The sequence below is a fragment of the Dermacentor andersoni genome, chromosome 1 (assembly GCF_023375885.2).
Source record: "Dermacentor andersoni chromosome 1, qqDerAnde1_hic_scaffold, whole genome shotgun sequence".
NCBI classification, from domain to species: domain Eukaryota; kingdom Metazoa; phylum Arthropoda; class Arachnida; order Ixodida; family Ixodidae; genus Dermacentor; species Dermacentor andersoni.
Genome location: NC_092814.1, coordinates 133,709,184 through 133,732,268, shown reverse-complemented (window position 1 = coordinate 133,732,268; position 23,085 = coordinate 133,709,184). Strand labels below are relative to the sequence as shown.

At 45.8% G+C, this 23,085-nt stretch overlaps 1 protein-coding gene across 1 annotated transcript in view; it reads left to right on the top strand.

Moving 5' to 3' along the window:
• The window catches only part of LOC126543346 (N-acetylated-alpha-linked acidic dipeptidase 2-like), an 85,587-nt gene that overhangs the window by 54,598 nt on the left and 7,904 nt on the right, over positions 1-23,085 (top strand). Inside the window, exons 9-14 of the mRNA XM_055062066.2 lie at positions 11,399-11,481; positions 14,471-14,682; positions 14,870-14,933; positions 15,126-15,190; positions 20,119-20,201; positions 22,088-22,169. Coding sequence (XP_054918041.1) covers positions 11,399-11,481; positions 14,471-14,682; positions 14,870-14,933; positions 15,126-15,190; positions 20,119-20,201; positions 22,088-22,169 — 589 coding nt within the window. The remainder of the gene's footprint in view (positions 1-11,398; positions 11,482-14,470; positions 14,683-14,869; positions 14,934-15,125; positions 15,191-20,118; positions 20,202-22,087; positions 22,170-23,085) is intronic.

The following is a 23,085-nucleotide window of genomic DNA, read 5'->3' as shown; positions in this document are numbered from 1 at the left end:
GATGGCGTCAACGTGACGGAAGGAGTCGGCAGGAACATCGAGGTCGTCGACGTAGTCGACCGCTTGGAAGTATCCTACGGTCTCTCCACGCAGTAGGCTGATCGGGTACTGGTAGTAGTTTGTGACTAGCATCACAGTTGACCCAGATGTTACAGTAAGCACGGCAAACGGAAGAACAATGCCCTTGCGTTGAGCAAACACATCGGACGGCGTGAACACTACAGTGGCGTCAGATGCGGCATCAGACGACAAGACAACATCCATCGACGACTCGGGAGGTATGGTTGTGTCGGCATCAACAGTGAGTTTGTCGGCAAAATGAGGAGAGCTGGTCGGCAGTGATTCACATAGTGGTAAAAGCGACACTTCTGCACGCGAACAGTCAATCACAGCTTGATGACGTGACAGGAAATCCCAACCAAGGATGAGGTCGTGAGAGCACGATGGTAACACGAAACACTCGATTATGTACAGAACGTCGTTGATGACGACACGGGCCGTGCATACAGCTGAAGGGTGAATTCGCTGCGCGCTGGCAGTGGCGAGCACCAGGCCAGAGCGAGCTGTAGTCACTTTTCGTAGCTTGCGGCAAAGGCTCTCGTGAATGACGGAAACTTCTGCTCCGGTATCGACTAGTGCCACTGCGGGTACTACCTCTACAAAACAGTAATAACATTTTGCGGCGAAGATTGAGTTCTTGAGAACGTCGATGTATTTGCAGTTCTTGCCTCAGGAACTGCACCATTCAGTTTCCCTCTTCAGTGGGAACTCGACTGCGCAGGGGCGAAATCGAACGCCGACGAGGGGAGGGGAACGCCGAATTTCTGACCGGCGATCAGTGTCGAGACGTCGCGGTGAAAATGGAGGCGTGGCGGCGTATTGTGGTGCATAGCTAGGCGTGTCAAAGCTGGTACGCGCAGTTGGGGCGCGGCGGCGACAGATGCGTGCCACATGGCCAGCAATGCCGCAGGCGAAGCAGATAGGCCGGTTGTCTTGAGTGCGCCACATCTCGGTGGGACGAGAAAACTGTGGTGACGGTCGGGCAACTGGAAATGAAGCCGGATGCATGGGCGATGCAAAGGAAGCTGTCTGCGCAGGTGACCGTGCAACTACGGCTACGTAACTGAGCGGCAGCGACGTAGGGTGAGTGGCAAAGTTGGTATGGGCCAGCGGCACACTCATAGGATTGGGTGGGGAGGTTGTAGGAGCTGCAGGAACTACTTCAGATATCTGAGTTCGGATGGCTTGCTGCAGCGTTGGAGGCAAAGCTGCCGTAGGTGCGTCACTGTGAGGCAGCAGCGAGAGCTGCCTGGCCACCTCTTCGCGAATAAAATCTTTGATGTGCTGCGAAAGGGTCGAGTTGGTTATTTCGATAGAAACCGCGATACTGGAGACGGAATCGGCGTGCTGAATGTTCTGGCGGGCGATGGAACGTTGGCGGCGCAGCTCGTCAAAGCTCTGGCAGAGGTTAATGAGGACGGATACGCTAGTTGGGCTTTTGGGCAGCAACATCTGGAATGCGCTGTCCTCGATGCCCTTGAGGATGTGTTTGATCTTGTCATCCTCTGACATGCTGGGATTTACCCGCTTGTACAAATCGAGAACATCCTCGATGTAGCTGGGGAATGTCTCTCCAGGCTGCTGTGCGCGCTGGCGTAGACGCTGTTGAGCGCGTAGCTTACGCACAGCTGGGCGATCAAACACTTTAGCAAACAGAGTCGTAAACGCGGACCAGCTTGTAAAGTCTGATTCGTGGTTGAAGAACCAAAGTTTGGCTACGTCGGCTAGGTAAAACGGCACGTGGGTCAGCTTAGACGGGTGATCCCATTTTTTATGGGCACTTAAACGTTCGTACGATGACAGCCAGTCTTCCACATCGTGTTCGGCGGTCCCACTGAAAATGGGTGGGTCGCGTTGACGAGGGACGCCGGCGCAGATGACAGTGGCAGCCGGTGGTGCAGGCAACGAGGTGGCGGGATCAGGCATAGTGCAAGGCGATCTTGTTGGCAAGGTTCGAGTGCGGAGCTCCAGGACAAGGCGAAGGATCTCAGCAACCTCCAACAAATGCGACGAGGTTTATTATCGTTCACAACGTTGTGGAACGCTAGGTAAATCAAGGCACTGCAAGGGCTGTCCGTAGCACGCGGCTCGCTCGCGACCACGGCACGGCCTTTCGTCTTCCTCTTCAGACGGCACATACACAGGGGCGGCATATATATATATATATATATATATATATATATATATATATATATATATATATATATATTGTTTTTCTCGCTTCGTTTATGAAAAACCTCCAGAGGCAAACTCGCGGTTGCGCATATCGCAGTACAAGTAACCGATACGGAAACGTACCGTCCGATAGTCCTCCACCCTCCGTTATTATTGCTATCATTGTTGCAAAAATGGACAAGCGCGGACCCATGTGGGAAAGCGTATATCGGCAAAGTGGAGAAAATGCACGACTCTCGGACGATAACGACGACACCAACTGTGCGATGCCTCTGTCTGGCGCCATGATGTCTCCGTCTCGCTCCCGTTAAAACAAAATAACAAGAAAGAGAGAAAACGTACGAATACTTTGTCTGTCGTGATACCTTTGAACGCAGATCACCGCTGGTACTGAAGCGTGTGCGTGCGCACCGTAAGGTAATCTGGGAAAATCCGTGCCAAGTTTCAGAGGACAACGGAATCGAACCGCTGCGGAGAAAATAAAATGGTGGTAAAAAAGGAAGAGATCCATCGTATAGGAAGAAACGACGCGCGCAGAAATCTGCTTCCCCCTATGAAAATGGTCATTGCCTTTATGTTTCCTTTATGTTTCCTTCTTGTGCCCTATGTGACCTTTATGATTCCTTGTCCTTTGTGTGACCTCCGGGACGCCAACTTTGTGTGTACCACATGTTTACTCATCCTAACGTATACCTCGAGGAAGTGACCTTTATTATGCCTCTAGGATGTGTCCTTTATGTTTACGGCAGGATGTTAACTGGGTGTGTACTATGTGTTACCTGAGTGTACACTAGAGTGCACATGTAGGTGACATAGAGTGCACATAACAACTGCCTGTACATATATATACAGGCAGATATATCTGTACTGTGTGACAGCCACTGATACACTCTGCAGAGTCATTGTAAGTACTAAATCTTGACTTATCCTTTCCTTTGCCCCAAGAAAACAACCCTTATTATAATTATTGTAGGATGTGCCCTTTGTGTTTACGGCGGGATGTTACCTAGGTGCGCACTTCAGTGCACACGTAGGTAACATAGAGCATTAATCTATGTATGGTGCATGCACTCTTTATATGTTACCTACATGTGCACTTGAGTGCACATGTAGGTAACAGAATGTCCGCAGTGAGCATCTTTTGCAAATAGTACAGTTAGAGCTATCTGTACTGTATGTTAGGCACTGGCAGATTCAGGGAAAAGGCACTGCTTGCCCACCTCGCACTAGACATGCCGACCGGCACTAATTGTGGCTATATTGTGCGGAAAATTGAGTATGCCATGAAATAGGATGGTGTATATAATGATTTATGCCATGCATTCTCTCAATATATAAAGTATTTCTTACTTTTTCAACCTGCTATTCTCCAGTAGCAAGTCAGATGCAGAAATCTGCAGTATTTAACCTAATATGCAAGAAGGGGAATTTCATGAAAGTTTTGTGCCAGCTAGGCTATCAAATATAGTTGATTGAATTTTTAAGACGGTTCTCATACCAGGCGTCTTGCAGATGCTCCGCTTCGCCTCCAGTTTGGGAAATAATCTACTTAATTTACATGTCTGGCTTATATATATATGAGCACTATGTTACCTCTGTGGGCACTCTATGTTACCTGGCTGTGTACTCCCTCGAGTGCACATCCAGGTAACATAGAGTGCGCCCAGTGATTATCTTTTTACACATGCTACAGATAGATCGTTACCTGAACGATGTATTAACTTTAACTACTGGCGTATCAAAGTAAAAAAAAATGGGGGGTGCGCCTGCCTCCCCCTCCCTATATATCTTGGCCGTATTGATCACCACGCGCCATCAACAGTACATACGTACATCAAAGCCTCATGCAGCGAATAATCCCTCACGACAAATAACAATTGCACGGCGGCTGGAGACACGGTGGCACGACGCGCAGTGTTCTATGGCTTGCGCTACATGAACCGCAAAAGAGGCGGACGCCTTCGCGGCCAATCCGCCGCTTTGCTGTGAGCGTATATGATTATACAACCATTTAAGTAGCTGTTCGCGGTGTTATATTGGTTTCATGATAGCCTCATTACACATAAATATCTAATACGTACATTACGATTGTCTCTATATTACGCTCGTAAGATTTCTTTGCAGCCATCAGCGGGAAATGCAAGCTCTTCCACCTCCAAAGCTCAACTGGAGCTGCCGCTAACTTTCAGAACGCCTAGTTCGAAAGAATGTAGTGAAATTGAATATCTATAACGTTTCTGATGCTCTAAGCTGAAAAAAAAAAAAAACTCGAACATTGGGAGACGCTGCCACTGCTCCACCTCAAAACCGTGATCTTCGAAGCACTTTTTGACATGTTACTTTTTCTACGCTATTTTTTTTTCAGCCCTTGGCCTTGTCATGATACCTTTTCTCTACTACTCACACAGATTATACACAAAAGTTTGGTCACTAACCAATGCAGAACCGGCGGTTGATGCTAAAGGTGCCTTTCTTTTCAAAACTGCGTGTGATTGCTGTAGCGAGATAGCAAAGTGGGCGAGTTGGTTACGATTCATCGTACCTTTAGCAACAGCGCAAAAGCAACGCGGAAACAAGGAACAAACACTCCGCAGAAACAGCGCCGTGTTGTTGTGTTTCTTCCTTTAGGCCGTGTCGCTTTAGCGCTGACCACAAGTACGAGTAACTGCTGTGTCGATATTAGCACGCGTAGAAGTACGGCAGCGTGGATCCCGTAAATGCTTGCTTGGGCGTACAACTGAACAATTTATAATTGTGAGTTGGCTGAGTATGAAAGTTGTGTGCGGAGTATGGCCGTATTTGATTACGCGAGCATGCAAGCAGTACGCCTGTTTCACTTTGGCCGAAGTCCCGCTGCCGCTGCAAGCCAGCCATCGCCACATTACGTCGCCTTTATTCCTTACGCTACGAAGAAATATGGTTCCACCTATTCATGATACGGCCTGACATTCTCAAGAACACGCCACTGGGCGCCATAAGAAGCGTGTATATGCGTGGCCATTCCGAATTTCTGAACGGTGGGTGTCACTGCTACCGCGGCTGCCCGGACACCGTCCGCCAATGTCCGCCATCCCAAGCACACGGAGCGGCACATGATGCGCGCTGATTGGCTCGTGTCCGTCGGCAAAAGTTCGCGCATAGTTGGTTTAAAATCTCTGCGTATACATTAAAAAAACAAGGCAGCGCACCAAGACACTTTAAACTCAATAATTTGTGTTTAAATACCAGCCTTCCTTCCAGCAACGACTTTTTTTTAATCTTGAAGGCCGTGCTTTTCCAAAATGCACGCCCTAAAAGGAAATGTAGATCTCGGAGGCTAAATTCACTTTTTAACCGCAGTGCGGCGCTGCCGCAGTGTGACGGTTGACGGTGAGCCACGTTGTGTTGCTGTGAGCGGTGAAAGTGCTCGTTGCAGTTTCACCTGAACTTAATCATATTTTCGAAGTGCCTAAACAAACTGTGATCCGTACCGTGTGCATTAACCATCAGGAAACCTCTGGACTCGTGTAACGCCATTAGTTCGCCTTATGTTTCCTGTGATACGCCAGTGTCTTTATGTGTACTACAGCGCTCGTCCGAGCTGCCTTTGTTCTCGCCTGTCCGCGTTCGCTCGTGGAATACCTGGTACTGTGGCTTCGAATTATGGTGCGTGGAAGAATTTGTTGAAAGTTGTACTTTCGTGCGTTGGTGTTCATCGGCAATTCGACAGTGTTCGCGCCGGAAAGAGCGTCGTCGCGTGGTGCCTGCGAGACGAAGAAGCCGACCACATTGAAGGTAAGCAGGTCTGACGCTTGCGCGCATTCTCGCAGCTTTTGGTTCATGTAGTAAGCTTTGTAGAACAACAACAGAACACTATCTGAGCGTACGTTGACTATGTTGCTGTGCACATTTAGCAAAGCGTTTCACGAGGGGAGTTTCCGTGAAATGTATTATTTCTTACCGCTTACTTGCTTTATGGAGTGCTGTGCTACCACCGCTGATTGTTGGGACTTAATGGGCAAATATTTACGTAAACGCTGAAAGTTACTGTTTTCTAGGTAGTTTTCCGGCAAGAAATTCTTCCGTAGATATGAATTTCCGCAAGTTACGTGTGTAATGCATGTCGATGTGTCACGGGCATCGCGAGTTGGCACGCGACTACGATGTTTGACACTTGAACATATATTAGCTTGTGTGAAGATTACTTTATTGATAGTGTTCAGTTTGAAGTCCAGCTTCGCGAGAACTTGTCTGCATTGTTTGTGTTCTTCGACGTGCTCGCGTATTTGTCTTTTATATTGTAGGGCAAATATAGACCGACATTACAACAGCGAAATTTCTTTTTAATCGAGGCATGTCCATCAGACGCTCGTTTTCATTAATATTTTCATCCGAAGAACAGGATGTCCGTTCCTGCGATTGTTAAAGACAGTGGCTTGTAGCACTGCCGAATAAGGGATGCGATTTTCTTGCGATGCTTTGCGCTGGATGTTTGAAACTCTTATAACCCACCTTCCGCGGCTGGCTGTTCTAGTTAATAACGATAGCGGAATGTCGGTCAGATCAATGAGCAAAAGGAGTAGCATCGGAAAAGGGATCGCTACAAAATCGCGGCCTAGGTTTTAGCCCCTTCGTAATCGATTGTTCATTTGATTTACTAGATATTTAAGTTTTGGTGATAATTTTCCAGGTAGTCTGATGTTTGCGGCTGGTTTTATTCCCGCCTGAATTTTACCATATAAAAGTGTAACCACTTGACATATAACTATGAGACATCTGTACAAGCAGGCACACAAAGATTTGTTGGCCAGTTGCCTACTCCTAAAGGTCATGTACTACTTAGCAGCTGCTGCAGAAATGTTTAAAAGAATTTGTGAGCAATTTTAATACCTGAGTGGACTGGCAGCTCAGTCTGTTTCAAACAATTAGTTGAAAGCTTCTGTGTTGCCCTGATGTCTTTATGAGCTGTTTTTGACTGCTCCACGTTTCTTAGCTGTGTGCATACAGGCCAGGCTGTTCTTGCCTATATGAATATTTTTGAATAAGTGAAAAAGATTGGCTTTTGTTTTGTTTTTCAGGTGCCTTGTGAGCTCTCACCCAAGCACCACATTCCAGAGGTCTGCTGTGAGCAGACGTGGCAGTTTGAAGTAACATCCAGATAGTCCAATAAACTGTTCGTAGTTTCAGACAAACCTTTGCAAAGTATAGTCAAAACTTTCTTTTAAAAGTGCAAGCACTGATCCAAACTGACCTTTCCATCCAAACATTACATTTTATATTAGTAACAAAGACATAACTAGAACAGCAGCTCTGCAGTGAGGAACGTAGCGGTACTCCAAGTGTTATACTGAAATAATCTATGAAGTCTAATTAGTTTGTAATTTTAGAACAAATTGGCATGAATTTCTGTGCCATAGCAGACTTCCAATCCGTGCGCTGCATCATGTAGGGAACAGTAACCTTACAATGAAAACCAATGTTTAACTCAGGAAAAGTTTATAAATATAAAATGTGTACTCGGAACTCGTCATCTATGCATTTCTACGTAATATACAGGATTTAATCACTGCAGCCACATAAAGGATGCATAAAGGTAGGACACACGAAGGAAACATAAAAGCAGTGGCCAAATTTCAACATGGAGGAAACATAAAGTACGGTAACATAAGGGATACATAAAGGGAGGACACATGAAGGAAACATAAAAGCAGTGGCCAAATTTCAACATGGAGGAAACATAAAGTACGGTAACATAAGGGATACATAAAGGGAGGACATATGAAGGAAACATAAAAGCAGTGGCCAAATTTCAACATGGGGGAAACATAAAGGACATTTCCTCATGTGAACTGCGGGAAACATACAGTAAACATAAAGGACATAACCATTTTCATAAGGGTCGCAATGGAGGAAACTGGGGGGCGAACTCTACGCTGTGCGCGCACCTTGGGCTTCTCTTTGAGACGGGATACGGGTGTCGAAATGTAGAATACCTTAGTAACTTGCGATTCGCTGATGATATTGCCTTGCTTAGTAACTCAGGGGACCAATTGCAATGCCTGCTCACTGACCTGGACAGGCAAAGCAGAAGGATGGGTCTAAAAATTAATCTGCAGAAAACTAAAGTAATGTTTAACAGTCTCGGAAGAGAACAGCAGTTTACGATAGGTAGTGAGGCACTGGAAGTGGTAAGGGAATACGTCTACTTAGGGCAGGTAGTGACCGCGGATCCGGATCATGAGACTGAAATAATCAGAAGAATAAGAATGAGCTGGGTGCATTTGACAGGTATTCTCAGATCACGAACAGCAGGTTGCCATTATCTCTCAAGAGAAAAGTGTATAACAGTTGTGTCTTACCAGTACTCACATACGGGGCAGAAACCTGGAGGCTTACGAAAAGGGTTCTACTAAAATTGAGGACCGCGCAACGAGCTATGGAAAGAAGAATGATAGGTGTAACGTTAAGGGGGATAAGAAGAGAGCAGATTGGGGTGAGGGAACAAACGCGAGTTAATGACGTCGTAGTTGAAATCAAGAAAAAGAAATGGGCATGGGCAGCACATGTAATGAGGAGCAAAGATAACCGGTCGTCATTAAGGGTTACGGACTGGATTCCAAAGAGAAGGGAAGCGTAGCAGGGGGCGGCAGAAAGTTAGTAATGGCGGGCGCAAGGCATATCCACTTTCCAAGTGGTATGCCTTGTTAACTCGCCGGCTAAAATTCGTATATTGAAATATGTGCCGTGAGGTAATTAAGCAGAATGTAAATTAATGTAACTATGTTAATTATTCAATTAAGCATGTTTTATTTCTCTTAGAAGTAATGGCCGCATCATCGAGTACAATTTAGATGAAGAGTTAGAATTATGCTAACAGCCACAGGCAATTTTAAAAAATTTGGTGCAGCTAAAAAAGAAATAAAACACCCTGTATGACTATGCCATATATTATAGTAGAGTTTATAACAGTAAACAAGGAAGAAGGAAGAACGTTGTTTAGAGGACCTTTGTCAATAGCGGTGGTAGACATATGAGGATTAAGAAAAAAAAAACATGCTTAGATTTAGGTGCACGTTAAAGAACTCCTGATGGTCAAAATTTCCAGAGTTCCCCACTGCGGCGTCCCTCATGATCAGATCGTAGCTTTGGCGCGTAAAACCCCATAATTTAATTCTTAACATACGAGGATAACCTTACACAGCGGTGAGCTATGACTTACCAACATGCAACACAGGGCGTTCGTTATTCCACTGATAGGAATGGAGCCTCGGAGCCGTGAACAGGAGCGGCGACAAAATACTCAGACACTGGGTGTTTGATTAACATAAGTCTAAAACATCTCATTTGTATTGATGTGAAGATAATCAAATCTCCAGGTCAATGCATTGAGTGGTGTCAGTAGCTAATAAAATAATTAATAATTATTAGTTAATTAATTAGTTTTGATTTCTGTGCAATCAATAGGCACTTTCAGTACACTGTCAAGGCACTTTCCGCACAACACTTATTGACAGGGCAGCTAGAAATTTAAGAGCCATTTGGGATATGCGCTATTCCATCTTCTCATCCGAGACAGTGGTGGGGTTTACACAGCAACACATTAACGGCTGGGCTTTGACAAACGCAGTAATTCAGGCCTTCCGATAAATTCTGACCCCCGCAAGTTCCTAAACGTGCACCTAAACGTAAGTTCACGAGCACTTTTGCACTTCTCATCTGAGCTGCCGGTAGTAGCAGCAGTATAGTGTACGGCGTAGCCACAGAGCCAACGCGGCGAGTATTGTCTAAAGTAGCGAATGACTCCCCTCCTTGCCTTTTGCGCTCGTGGTTTTATTCGCTCTTGCCGGGAGTTATCCCGGCAACAACTTTGCATATGCATATTAGCGAATTTCACGCATAATCGTGCTTTGACCTCGAGTTTCGCATTTTCTAGACCTAGGGCGCTATAACGTAAAACTATTCCAAACTTTCCTATTCCAATTCTGCTGTCAGCCCTCCACGATTGGTCAAAAACGTTTTTCGACCACCCCCACTTAACCTGTCTGTCACGCGACGTCACGAAAACCGCGATACCTCCCCATCTGATATGATGTGTACACACTGATTATGCATGATTTCACAGAAAAAAAGAAAAAACAGTTATTTCTTATTCGATGCCTTTTCGCCATTAGCCCCCGGCTATTGGTCAAAAGTTTTCGGGCTGCACCCACTTCACTTGCCTGTCACGCGACGTCACAAAACCGCGAAAACTCACCGCGTCAAAGTGACGTGTACGCATTAAAGATGCATTAATATGCCGAACAAAACTGAATTTTCTTCTGAATAGCCGCAGGCTGCCCCGTTCTGAAAGGAATAAAAGATGGCTGCCGCTGATCGCTCAGGCGCTGGCTACTCGCACCTGCCGGAAAGCATGGGTGTATTTGCGTATAATAAAACTTCTTGCGTGGCCGTGTAACGTTTTCGAGCACTTTCGGCACGTTTACCACCTCATTCTGTCAACTCTTCTTTGCTGAGGGTCCGTTTTAGCGCCATTCTTAAGCTTCCGTTGCGTGCCGCCGCGATTTTCGACCCGCCACCGCAAGCTAAGTAAGGGAAAAACGACCAATCGTAGACGCCGGCACCACCCTCTTCATCCGTTTATCAACTTTCAGTGCAGTGGCTCGGCCCCATCGAATCCCTCTCCACTTGAGTGCTGTCCTCGCCTCTTGTCAGCCAGTCAGATACGACAAGCCGCTCAGTGTAGGCAATGTTACTCGTTTTTCAAGCAAACTAAAGTGACCTCCTGTGAACGAGGAGAGCGGTTGAGTGGTGTGTTCAGACAACCCTGCAGGTGACCGCCCGGTGCTTGCGTTGGTGGTGACGCAAATTTGACGTCCGGAGATTGGAATAGAAACATATTGGAATAGTTTTACGTTATAGGGCCCCTAATTTATGGCGCACGCCTGGTACGCGATAGATTGCTCTATGGACTTAGCTCAGAAACAAAACATATAACTGGTTGTGTCGTATATATACGGTTACCGCTGCTGTCAACATTCGCTGCGCGCTTTAACGCGTTGACAAAATTTGATGTGTGGATGTATCGTTTACTTGCAACCCTGATGCGCAGACGATAACCCTTCACTGTGTACTCTATTCAAGCGAGGACGTTTTACAAATGTATTTTCCACTGTACGTCACGCAGGTTGTCGGTACACATTAACAACGTCATCCACGAGAGCAACATCCAAAACGTCGTGGCTTACTTCCCTGGAGAAGTTGAACCAGGTTAAACGACTTCTTTATATATCTTATCTCGAGAGCGGGACTAAAAAGGCATCCAGTGTATATCATTAAGCGTTGGTGACCGCCAGGCTTTCAATATTGACCACTGTTATTTCATCTAGTACATTTGGTATGCAGTGAGAGTCACAATAGCATTTTTCAGGCTTACCGGAGCCGGATAGTAGCAGACGTTACTGTGCGAATTCTTGGTTGTTTTGGTACAAGATGCTTTCCTTGTATAGGTAAAAAATAAAAATAAAAATAAAGTGCGTCATGTAACGACCTTAAGAAATCTTAAGGTCTAAGACGCTTTAAGGCGTCACGAGAGTAGCAGTTCGCACGTAGAGCGTACTGATTTGCGTGACATTTCTTGAAGCTGCTCGTTGCAGCAGTGTCTTATTGCGCTGCGGAAATGGCGGAGCGTTGCCCTGCTCAGTGTTATATAACGATAGTTTTCTTGCTGTAAAACAGTGTAGGATTCGTGCAGCAACATCGTTATTAAGGGAAACTATGCCTTCGTGATCTGGTGTGAAAGGCGAAGGATATACAATAATGTAATAGAAAAGAAATAGGAGTTCGCAGCCAAGAGCAGAAAGCACGCCCCAATTGAGGAACTCGGGTACATCGAATTGTGTCCTGTACGGAGAGGCAGCAACTGTCTGAACACCGTGGAGTGTCTATAGAGCTAGAAACTGAGAGTAGAAACATTGACTTCGACTAACAACTCACTTTGATTCGTCCAATTGTGAGAGCTAAAGACAAAAATCCACTTTTAGTACATCAATTTTTTAAAGTTTTGTTTGTGAGGATTGGTGTAGCCTCTGCACGAGATTTCATGCGGGCAATAATTTTTTCCGTTGCATTTCAAGTGAATTTCATTTGCCTTCTAAAAATCAAACAGATACAAACACTCTTTGAACCCGTAGCCAGAGCCTAGGGGTTCAGCTGGTAAATATTACGTAAGTTCACGCAAGACAACTCAAAAGGCATTACGATGAACAAAGACAACAGTAAAATATATTTTACAAAAATACACAATATTAATCGACAAGTACAATAGTCAACTTTAGAAGGCAACAGGAATGAAAAAGGCAGCAGCATTACGGAAACAAAAAATAAGCGATGTAATGTTATCAGAATTAGGGTCATATAATGCTGATTTAATAAATAGTTAACTTTAGTTTCATATGCGGGGCCATAGTCGGGTGATCGCTTCTTATATTGTATTTCTAACGCCTGCTTTTGTAACCTTACTTATAACACTATACTTATGATCTTGTTATTTGAACGCAGCTTATGAAATAATTCCGCTAAATATACTTGCACTAGAAGCATAGCGCGGGAAGGACGAACGACAAAGACTAGACAGGACAAGCGCTTGTAAGCCTTTGTCGTTCGCCCTTCCCGCGCTATGCTTCTAGTGTAACTATGTATTACCAACCAGCCCAATCCTATACCCTTCTGAAAAAAATGTACTTGCTCTCTGTATATCCCAATTTGGCGTTGCCTCACTTTCTCAACAAAATGCGCCAAAGCTCAGCGTAAATCAGCATGTGTGCGCGTTTAACTTACTTTCTTTATCTGTGTTAAGGAACAATCAAGCCTGTTGTTACGGCCCGTTTGTAACTAATTTTTAACAAACGATTAACAAATACTCGTTATACGGTCTTTGACAACAGTCTCCAGAACATTGTGTATGTATATCAGAGCGTCTACTATATAGGCGGGGTTTTTCGGTAACACGACAAAGTAAATTTAAGCTCCTCCTTAGCTTCGTATCCCGCCACCTACAATAAAGTGTCGAGAAGGGAGAACCTGGCGGAAGGATACATTGATCAGTGATGCTATTAGAGGATACGAAGTTTGTACGAGGTTTTTTTTCTTGTTATTGCGTTCGATTCGTTTCTTTCGCTGGCAGTGGCTTGTCTTATTTGTCGCGTGTTACGTTTCCTTCATAGATAGCCCTTCACAACGCCTTGATTCATCCTATGAGGAATTTCGTAACGGGTATTAGTCAGGAAATCTCTCTGGGGACGGGGGCATTCTTGGCACTTCATATCAGTGGAACGTACGGGTCTTAACCAAATGGAGCCGTAGAAGAAGAAATCAGGGGAACGTGCTTTTCTTTTCTTCTTGGCTTTCTTCTTCATCCTCTTCATGATGTCAAAACAATAACGTACGAGTGTTAGTCAATAAGAGCCGTAGAACAAGAATCCAGGGGAACGTACCTTTCTTTCTTATTGAGGACGTTCTTCTTCGTCCTCTTCATGGTGTCAAAAAAAGAAGCAGGGGTCTTAGCCCAAAAGAGCCATAGAATAATAAATCGAGGAAACGTACCTTTTTCCTTTTTCATGGCGTTCTTCTTTATCCTTTTCATGCTGCCAAAACAATACAGCACGAGGCACATGGTTCGAAACGGCGTCCGATACGATTCGTAGCGCGTCTGAAAGGGGGCTGCTCCGATCTGATGAAACTTGATGCAACCCTTGGGAAACTTGCGCGATGCGGCTGTTAGCACGACGAGTCGTAACCCACTTCGGACAAGAAATCGTATCATGTGGCTCCTGATTTACATGCGACCTCTGTCGCGCGGCAGATTCTAGCCAAAATGAAAGTTTTTTTTCTCTCTCGCTAAAAATACGCCCTTTCTTTTTCCCTCTGTCGTACTCATCTGATCATACTCACTCGCTCGATTTGTCGTTTTGTCTGCCGAGTTGGTCCGTAATTGCAAGAAGTTTTCCGAAAATTCTGAGATTCACTATTATGGGACGACGTGTATGCGGGCCCCAACCTGAAGGGTTACTTCTACAATTCTGCTACCTTCAACAGGGATGTCTTGCAGACATGTTAGCGTCGTCAGTTTACTGTTCCTTACACCGAATTTTACTTCCGGGGGTTGTGCTGTTCCGGCTGCCTGCACTTGTTGCTGTGGAATCGAGCGGCGATGCATTGTACAGCGGCATCTGTCTCGGCGCGTACACTGGGCGTGCAGACCGGTACGTGGTGTTCGGCGTGCCCCTGGACTCGTGGGGCGGTGGCGCCGTGGCTCCGGGCTCGGCTTTGGCGCAGGCGCTCGGCCTCTGCTTCATCATCAACAAACAGTACATCGACAAGAAGCACCCGTGGCGGCCACGCAGGACCATCGTGTTTGGCGCCTGGGACGCGCATGAGTTTGGCGAGGTTGGAGCCACCGAGTTCATCGAGGTACGACACAGCTCGTATCCGTTCCCCCTTTTCGCACCCTTTCGTGGTTCCCGCGGAAATTAGCCGCTGGTGATTATCGTCAAGCTTTCGAGGACTCTGAGGAGTCTTAAAATTCCGTGCCGTCTAGCTGCAAGCGAGAAAATGGACACACTTGCGAGTTAATACAGTTTTTCTTTTTTTTCCATAGGGACAACTGCACAAGATGTCGACAAGAACGGTAGTCTACTTGAACTCGGACATCTGCACCTCAGGTCAGCCAATACTCGACGTGTGTCAAGCGAACAACAGGGGCAACGATGCTCATTATCGAACACCTATTTCCATACGCCATCAAGTTCCGGTTCCTTTTCTAGATTTCTGCGCGTGTGGATCGATGCGGTCGTTGCTTATCAAGCTGTGCGCTATACTTTCTCTCGCTGTCTTGTCTTTCCTTCATACTGCAGGGCCAGATTTCTCGGTTACCGGTTCGCCTGTGTTCTCGAAGTCATTTAGAGAAGCTGGAAAATGGGTAAGACGATGGGCCAAATATTTTGTCTTGATGGCTCCGCAGTGCACTGAGCGAGAACGAGTCTTCTCCTTAGCCGTGAAATCGGCTCCCCCGCCCCTTGCGAAAACTGTATACCACAGACCATGTATATATATATATATATATATATATATATATATATATATATACGACTGTCGATCAGTAGTGTGATCACAAGTAAATGAACGTCTCCTATGTACGCCACGTGCCCATATACGGGTCAGAGCGTCGCCCTGCTGAGTCTCGAGCGCCAGCACATGCCTGAAATCCCGTACTCCCATGCCACAAACAAGGATGCAGGTAAAGAAATAAAAATCCTCCTCCATTCCACCCTATGAAAGTGGATGTACGCACAGGGAAGCTGTCTACGCAAGCTCCACCACCACAGGCGACGTACACCACGCGCGCGTTAGTACAGCAGCGTCCTCATTCTTCTAGGCCCTCCGCCAAGCGCAAGTGCATTATTGAACTAAATGAATGTTTCAAATTAAATTGCGTCAGCAAAATGCGTAAAGTACGACTTACACCACCAACTGCAGACATGATATCTTCGGATTGTTATTCGAGTATACAAGAAAACATAAATCTGTTGCGCGGAAGCTGAAAAACAGCTGCTGTTTGAGGTCTGTCTGAGTGGCCGCGGCCACTAGGTGACGGTACCGTTAGCAAGCGCGTGACATTCCCAGGACCAAGGGGGCCGGTTTTTGCAGGCGACGCTAGCGCCGCCTGGATTTTAACTATGTTGCACTGATACCAGAAAAATTTTCACTTATGTTTTCAATATTATTCACTCATAATGGGAATTTAAAAACGACAGGCGACGTCTGAATAATTTCTGGTGGCTTAGAAAGTTAAACGTGTATCGAAAGCGCAATGACGCTTTTGAGGAGTACCGCACAGCAGATGAAATAAAAGGCATGTGAATAGCGTTTCAGAAGATATACTGGTGCGTAACATGCATAAGTGTTTATGTGCAAAAATATAGTATGTACAATACCGCCACACATTTCTGGTAACACAAGCTGTCCGCCGCTGAATGAAAAACTACATCCGACCACATAGAGCCGTGGCAGGCTGGCATGCTGCTAAAGTTCCTCCACTTTTGTAGCTGAAGATGTCGCACCACTTCGTTCACAATATTCAACAAACTGCAGATTGCTTTGAGCATAAACACGTCGCTATCACAAGGGCAAATTCTGTCGCCACTGTTCGTCTTCTGGTCCAGACTGCCTACTCTCTCTTGCCGTTACCCATTTGAGAAATTGTCACGATATAAATCTTTTCAGGGTTAAAGCTGAATTTGCTTCAAACAGCTTAAAATTTAAAAGAGAAATGTTTTTGTGTACGTATTGGGTTGAAGCGTTACATATAAAGTTTACAATATAAAGGTTTAGCCGGCGGTACGCCGTCGTCATTTCGATGATGGCGTCACCGCAAGGCTTGGACGCGAAACACGCCATATGCCACAGGCTTGCCGTTAGCACAGCATATATCTTCATTCTTATAGGCCGACCAGCGCAAGTGCATTATTGAACTAATTGAATTTCTCAAATTGATATGCGTCAATAAATTCGTAAAGTACGACTTACACACAAGCTGCATACATGATAGCATCGGATTGTAATTCGAATACACGAGAAAACATAATCCTGTTACGCGGAAACTTAAACACAAAACCTTCCAGCTGCCGTTTTGTTTTTGTGTGAGCCCCGCGCACGCGAAAAATCCCGACGAAATAGAAGCTAACAGCTTCGCTGTAAAAGAACAGACAAATTCATCGAGTGTCTTCTACTTCTTCACTATCCGGCGCTTCAGATTATATTGATCGACGGTAAACGTTTGAAAACTTGCCCTGTACAAGTGTTTCGCTTGCATTTCAACAATACTTGCGCCACTATAGGGTTCGTCGTAGTTTCAGTCAGTGCGCTTGCACGCTCATTCGCGCGGGTCACACTATAGGAGGACAGTCATCTTTCCTGCATACACACACCCTGACAGCAGCTATGTCGCATCCTGGTGTCGTTACGTTCTGCAGCTTCCCTACAGATGAGCAATGGTGCACACGAGTCTGACACATTCGCTGTCCTGCATCGAGGCCACCCGACTTCGGTAGGCTGCTTCTATGCGCACCTGTGTTGTACACCATCCGGTTGCAGCTGATTTGCGTGTTGAAACAAGTACGATGGAGAGAGTGAGCGCGCGCGTCTTTCGTGCGTGCTTGAACGTGTGTGTGAGAGAGGAGAGAGCGTGCGTGTTTGTTGCTTCCCTTTTAGCATAAACACAATATTGCGGCGTTTAACGAATCCTGTCTTTGCAACTGCATGCATGTGTTACTTGTGTGGAGACGCACGGAAACTAAAGTTTATCAGAAATGTAATCATCAGCAGATGCATTACGCAAATTTGGTTTCAAATATCTCAATTCCGAGAGTAATCGTTATGCAAATTCGATTCACTAGTTCTACCTATTTTGAATAGAGCAGGAATTGACTCAGGAATAGAGGCCCTTCGTCGGCTTTATCGGTATGCTAGCCAAAATCTTTTATTGCGTGGCTCTAAGTGGGCGTTTCTAAATTGCGAACACCGCGTGTCGCAATGCTAATAGCATTGTACATAATACATAATACATAACTTTGTGCATAGTAATTGACGGTTTTCAATCAGTTTCAAATTTACACGGAAGTGATTTCGTAAATTATTAATACTTCTTTGTCAGCTTTCGTGAAAACTGGCACCAATTTTATCTAGAACTTTGTGTCATCACAGACGGCGAAAAGCGCCGGTGAAATGCGTTTCGAATACGCGAGTTGACAGGAAAATCCAGGATTCAGTGTCGACATGACAATCTACCACGCGATGTTACACCTTCAGCTTTGCGATTAGGGGAAAAATGTTTTTTACAAAGCATGCAGACCTTTACTTTCGCCACGTACATCGTGAGGCTGCATTCAGCACTTAACTGGGGTACTTAAACAGCAACACACACACATAAAGTGTGTGTGTGTGAGAAGGGGGGGGGGGGGGGGGCGTTACATCTGCATCATAATCATCATCAGTCTATTTTTATGTCCGCTGTTAAGAGGAAGACCTCTACTAGCGATCTCCAATTACCCCTGTCTTGCGCTAACTGATTCCTAGGTAGACCTGAAAATTTCCTAATTTCATCACACCACCTAATTATCTAACGTCCTCGACTGCACTTCCCTTCTCTTGGCGCCCATTCTGTAACTCTAGTAAACCACCGGCTAATCTGCCCTACGCAATACATGGTCTACCCAATTCTATTTATTCCTCTTAATGTCCACTAGAATATCGGTTACCTCCGTTTGCTCTCTAATGCACACCGCTGTCTTTCTGTCTCTTAACGTTTCGCCTAACATTTCTCGTTCCATCGTTTGTGGCGCATGATCCTTAACTTCCTCTCAAGCTTCTGTGTTAACCTCAAAGTTTCTGCCCCATATGTTAGCACCGGTAGAATGCAATGATTGTGCACTTAATTTTCAAAGATAACGGTAAGCTGCCGGTCGTGATTTGATAATGCCTGCCGTATGCGCTTCAACCGATTTTAATTCTTCTGTAAATTTATTTCTCGTGATCAAGGTTCCTTCGAGTGATTTACCTAGATAAACATACTCTTGCTCATATTCTAAAGACTGATTTCCAATCATAAATTATTTTTCTTTTGCCATACTATTAAACATTACCTTTGCGTTCTCCATGTATACAATCTCTAAACCTATTCTTACTCTGCCCTTACACTTTCGTGGCTAAAGTCATAAATAATTTGTTGCAATTGATCCCCAGCGTTGCTGAACAGGACAATGTCATCTGCAAATGTTGCCGAGATATTCGCCGTTGATCCTCACTCCTAATCCTTTCCTGTCTAATGGCTTGAACACTTCTAAGCATGCAGTGAATAGCATTGGAGAGACCAGAAGCGCTGAACGCGTCACCGGTGACGCATTGCGAGTACACGACACGCATTGCGCAGCCTATCGTTATATTCGTTTTATGCACTGAGCCGGGTTGTCGTGGACGACGGGCAGGTGCGTTTCTATTGATAGCCAGGCGCTGCGTCTGCGAGCATGCTTAGCTTGCCGCGTGACTCCGCCTGCGTATACGAAGGGCAGAGAGACCACCGCTCACATCACCACCACGCTCCAAACTGGTCGCCACAACCAGCTGTCGCTCTTGTCCAAATATAGGGATTTTCAATGCGCGGCGAACGCTTATATTCCTTTCGCATCTGATTCGAAAGACCATTTCGACCTTGGTGATTATAAGCAGCGATCATTTAACGAGCATGATAAAGACTCCTTTTATTTATTACTTTTTGCACGAAAGCTTGCGGTGTGAGTGGCTTAACAATTAACTAGATCGCGCTAGTTCATTCTTGATCGTTTTAGCGCAATACAAAAAACAAAAAACACAAAAAAAAACCGTACCGCGCAGAGGACTCGCGTCTTCACTCGTACAATGCAGTTTTTACTGATCGACTATTGTGCCTAGAATATCTTGCTCAAGGTTGGGCGGCATCGTATTTGAACGGACGTGGTCACGCACGAGACAAGTGCTACCATGCTTCAGTCTACTGACCCTCACCGGCATAAACGGACGAGTTTCAAGGCGAGAGTCTACAGCGTTCGTTCGCTCTTTTCTATTCTCGTGAGGACCGTTTTGCATAGTAAAATCTGAAAACTAGAACGGTAAAGAAGGAGGATGAAGACAAATGTTCCCACATAATCCAGCAAGTAGGGGAAAGGCTGCATGAGCCAGCTGACAGGGAAAGACTTCGTTCACTTTAAGGCACACAAGATGTTGCTCTGTATACACTTGGACAGTAACTTTGTTAAGCGTGCGTGAATTACTGTATGAACTTCGATTATGTGGTGTTCCTGACTCTGCCGACAGGTGCCTCACTACAGGAACACAAGTTACTACAATGCCTGGCTCAATGACCTGCACGCAGCGGCTGGAGAGAGCGGCCAGCCAGAGTAAGCGGCTAAGACATCAGTGCTGCTTCTTCAGTTTGCCGGTGGAACAACGCGATGGCGAAATGCGTCGCTTGGAGCTGCTTTGGGACAAATACAACTGGGACTAAGCACTCAAGTCAAGACGACGCGTTGCTTCTTGCCTTTTGAGCACGTTTGTTTTTGCGCGCCAATGCCTAAAAAGCAGCGCATTTTGCCATTGCAAGCGACTTGTAGCGCCGCACTGCCGGATGTTACCACCGGCCGCATTGTCGAACGAAAAGGCCGCACGTGTCTCGCTGGCGTCGAGGAAACGCGAGTGCGAGCAATACCGCGGGGTTCAGGTCGGGCAGTTGTGTTTCTAAACCTGCAAAAATCAAAATATGTGGAACGGCTTCCTGCCCGACCGCAGTAGGTTCCTTTAAGCGGTAGAGAACGCTGTTAGCGAGTCGGTGACTGCAGATTATTTTCTATAGTATTGTGGGCGCATCGTCAGATGGGGCAGAGCTCTTGTTGCAGCTGAATCAGCCCGCATGTTTGTTTTCAACTTAAACGCAGTTTAGGCTGAAGTTTGTCCTGGGATACGGGCTACATATGCTTTACTATAAATCGGAAGCATTGCGGCTGGTAAACGAAGCACTTGTTGAATTGCAAGCACGCGTTCCTTTTTCTTCCTCTCTTTTTTTTCCCTTCCTCTTCTCGTAAGCAGTCTGCGCACTTGGTTTGAAACAGCATTCGCCCGACTGTTGCTCCGACGAAAGTTTTCCTCCTTTTATGAGGTCACATACATCCGATTGTTATTGTGGCATCTTTTTTGGCTTCGCTGCATCCTACACATAAACCGTAATGAGAGCTGGCACGAATATTAGTCCCACTAGAAAAATGAGCATGTCAGAATCCGCAATGGTTTCCAGTGAAGGAATCATCACGGCTTCAGCATAAACGTGTCATTTCGACGGAGCACAAACCATAGCTTCTCGCCACGTACAGTTATTTTCGAAATTTTCCGAACAGTGAGCAGGTGATCAGGACCACGCGACTGCGGGCTGCGCAATGAGTGTAATCCGATCCGATCCGAGTGTAATCCGAGTCTTGTGGCGCTACAAGACTTTGGTGGATGAAATGAGGAAAGGTATATCACCTTTTCCGTTTCATCTTTAGATGACCTAGCAGCTCTTGTCGGGGAACAGGTGGCCTTGACTGTTTTGAAAATGTATTGAAGGACGGTGAACTCTTTTCGGGACAATACCATCTAACTTCTATGCAGATCCTTCATTCCGAATCGAAGCCGCTATGAGCGCTTTAATACTAATGGTGCGGTACCTGCCGTGGTTGCTTAGTGGCTATGATGTTGGGCTGCTAAACACGAGGTCGCGGGACCGAATCCCGGCCACGGCGGCCGCATTTCGTGGGGGCGAAATGCGAAAACACCCGTGTACTTAGATTTAGGTGCGCGTTAAGGAGCCCCAGGTGGTTCAAATTTCCAGAGTCCCCCACTACGGCGTGCCTCATAATCAGATCGTGGTTTTGGCACGTAAAACCACATAGTTTATTAATCTTAATGAAGCGGTACGGAAAGGCAGGCATGCTAAACATGGCCATAAGAACAACGAGACGGACAACACAAACGCTCGTTCTTCTTGCACCCGTGTTTTGAACTCATGAATTTAAGCTTTCCAACTTGCTGAGCTTTCTGTCGTTCTAAGCTAATAATGTGTTCGCCCTAATTTCATAAAACCACCTCCGCCTTCAGGATTTCCGCAGAGCTCATTTGGTTGCCCTTACATCCATGTCAAGTATAAAGGTGTCTCACAAGGCCGCCTGTCCACCAAGAAGACTGCTTCCTTTGCACATGGTCAGGTGCGCTCATACCAGAGTAGTCATCAACGATTTTATTTTTTTTTTTTCAGTCTGCCCATGCTTAGGAAGACTGGGGGCTTCACACCGTTTATGCAACTTGCCGGGATTCCAAGCCTCGACGTCGCCTTCGGTGTAAGAAACAAAACAACCGTGTGCGAGTCCCAGTCCCTATTGGCGGGTTTTGTGTGCATGACGTCACGACAGCCACACGGACTCAGTGGACCGCGGTCGATTCTGTGTTTTCTTTCTGTTTTGCTTCTCATTTCACTTTGTGATGGATCTTGCTAATGCCCGAGTTCTATCGAAGCGAGTGCCGAAATACTTAGAGGGTCGTTCGTGCGGCTTTCAACGTAGCAATCACGATCAGTGTTCCCCTTAAAAAAAAAAAAGGGAAAAAAACCACCACGAATGAACTAGACCGGACACATTTCGAGCGAGCCAATGATATAACTGCAGTCGGGCACAGACGTCAACGGTGATCCGACCGCGCCTCTGGAGGCTCGCGGCAGCGAATATCGCGTTGCGTTACAAAGACCGACACTCGTAACGTGTTGAATCATTCATTAAAACTTTCAAACGCATAAAAATTAATAACCTTTCACTTTATTAATCTTTAAAAACATACCATAAGCACTTGCAAGCGCACCCTCGGCTATCACTATAAACATCTCGTTCCCGCCGTTTCTTAATACGTTTCTTTCTTCTTTTTTCTTTGTTAATGTCGTAGAAGATTGCCCCCCGTATTCTCAAACGATCATCGACTCAAAGCGCTTCCTCCACTTCCTGTTGGCGTTGATGGGCGATTATTCCCTTTGGATCGGACGGCCATGCAATTATTGGCCTTCCGTGGTGGAGTGTTGGGTGGAGGAACGTTCTAGAATACGGGGGTTATCTTAACAAAGGCGCGGCGTCGTTCTAGAATACGGGGGTTATCTTAACAAAGGCGCGGCGTCCTTTCACTTGAGCTTTAAGTGAAGCATGTATATGTACATAATTATGCTCCGTCCATTGTCCCAGTTTCGCTTTACTAAGAATAAGCCGGAAACTG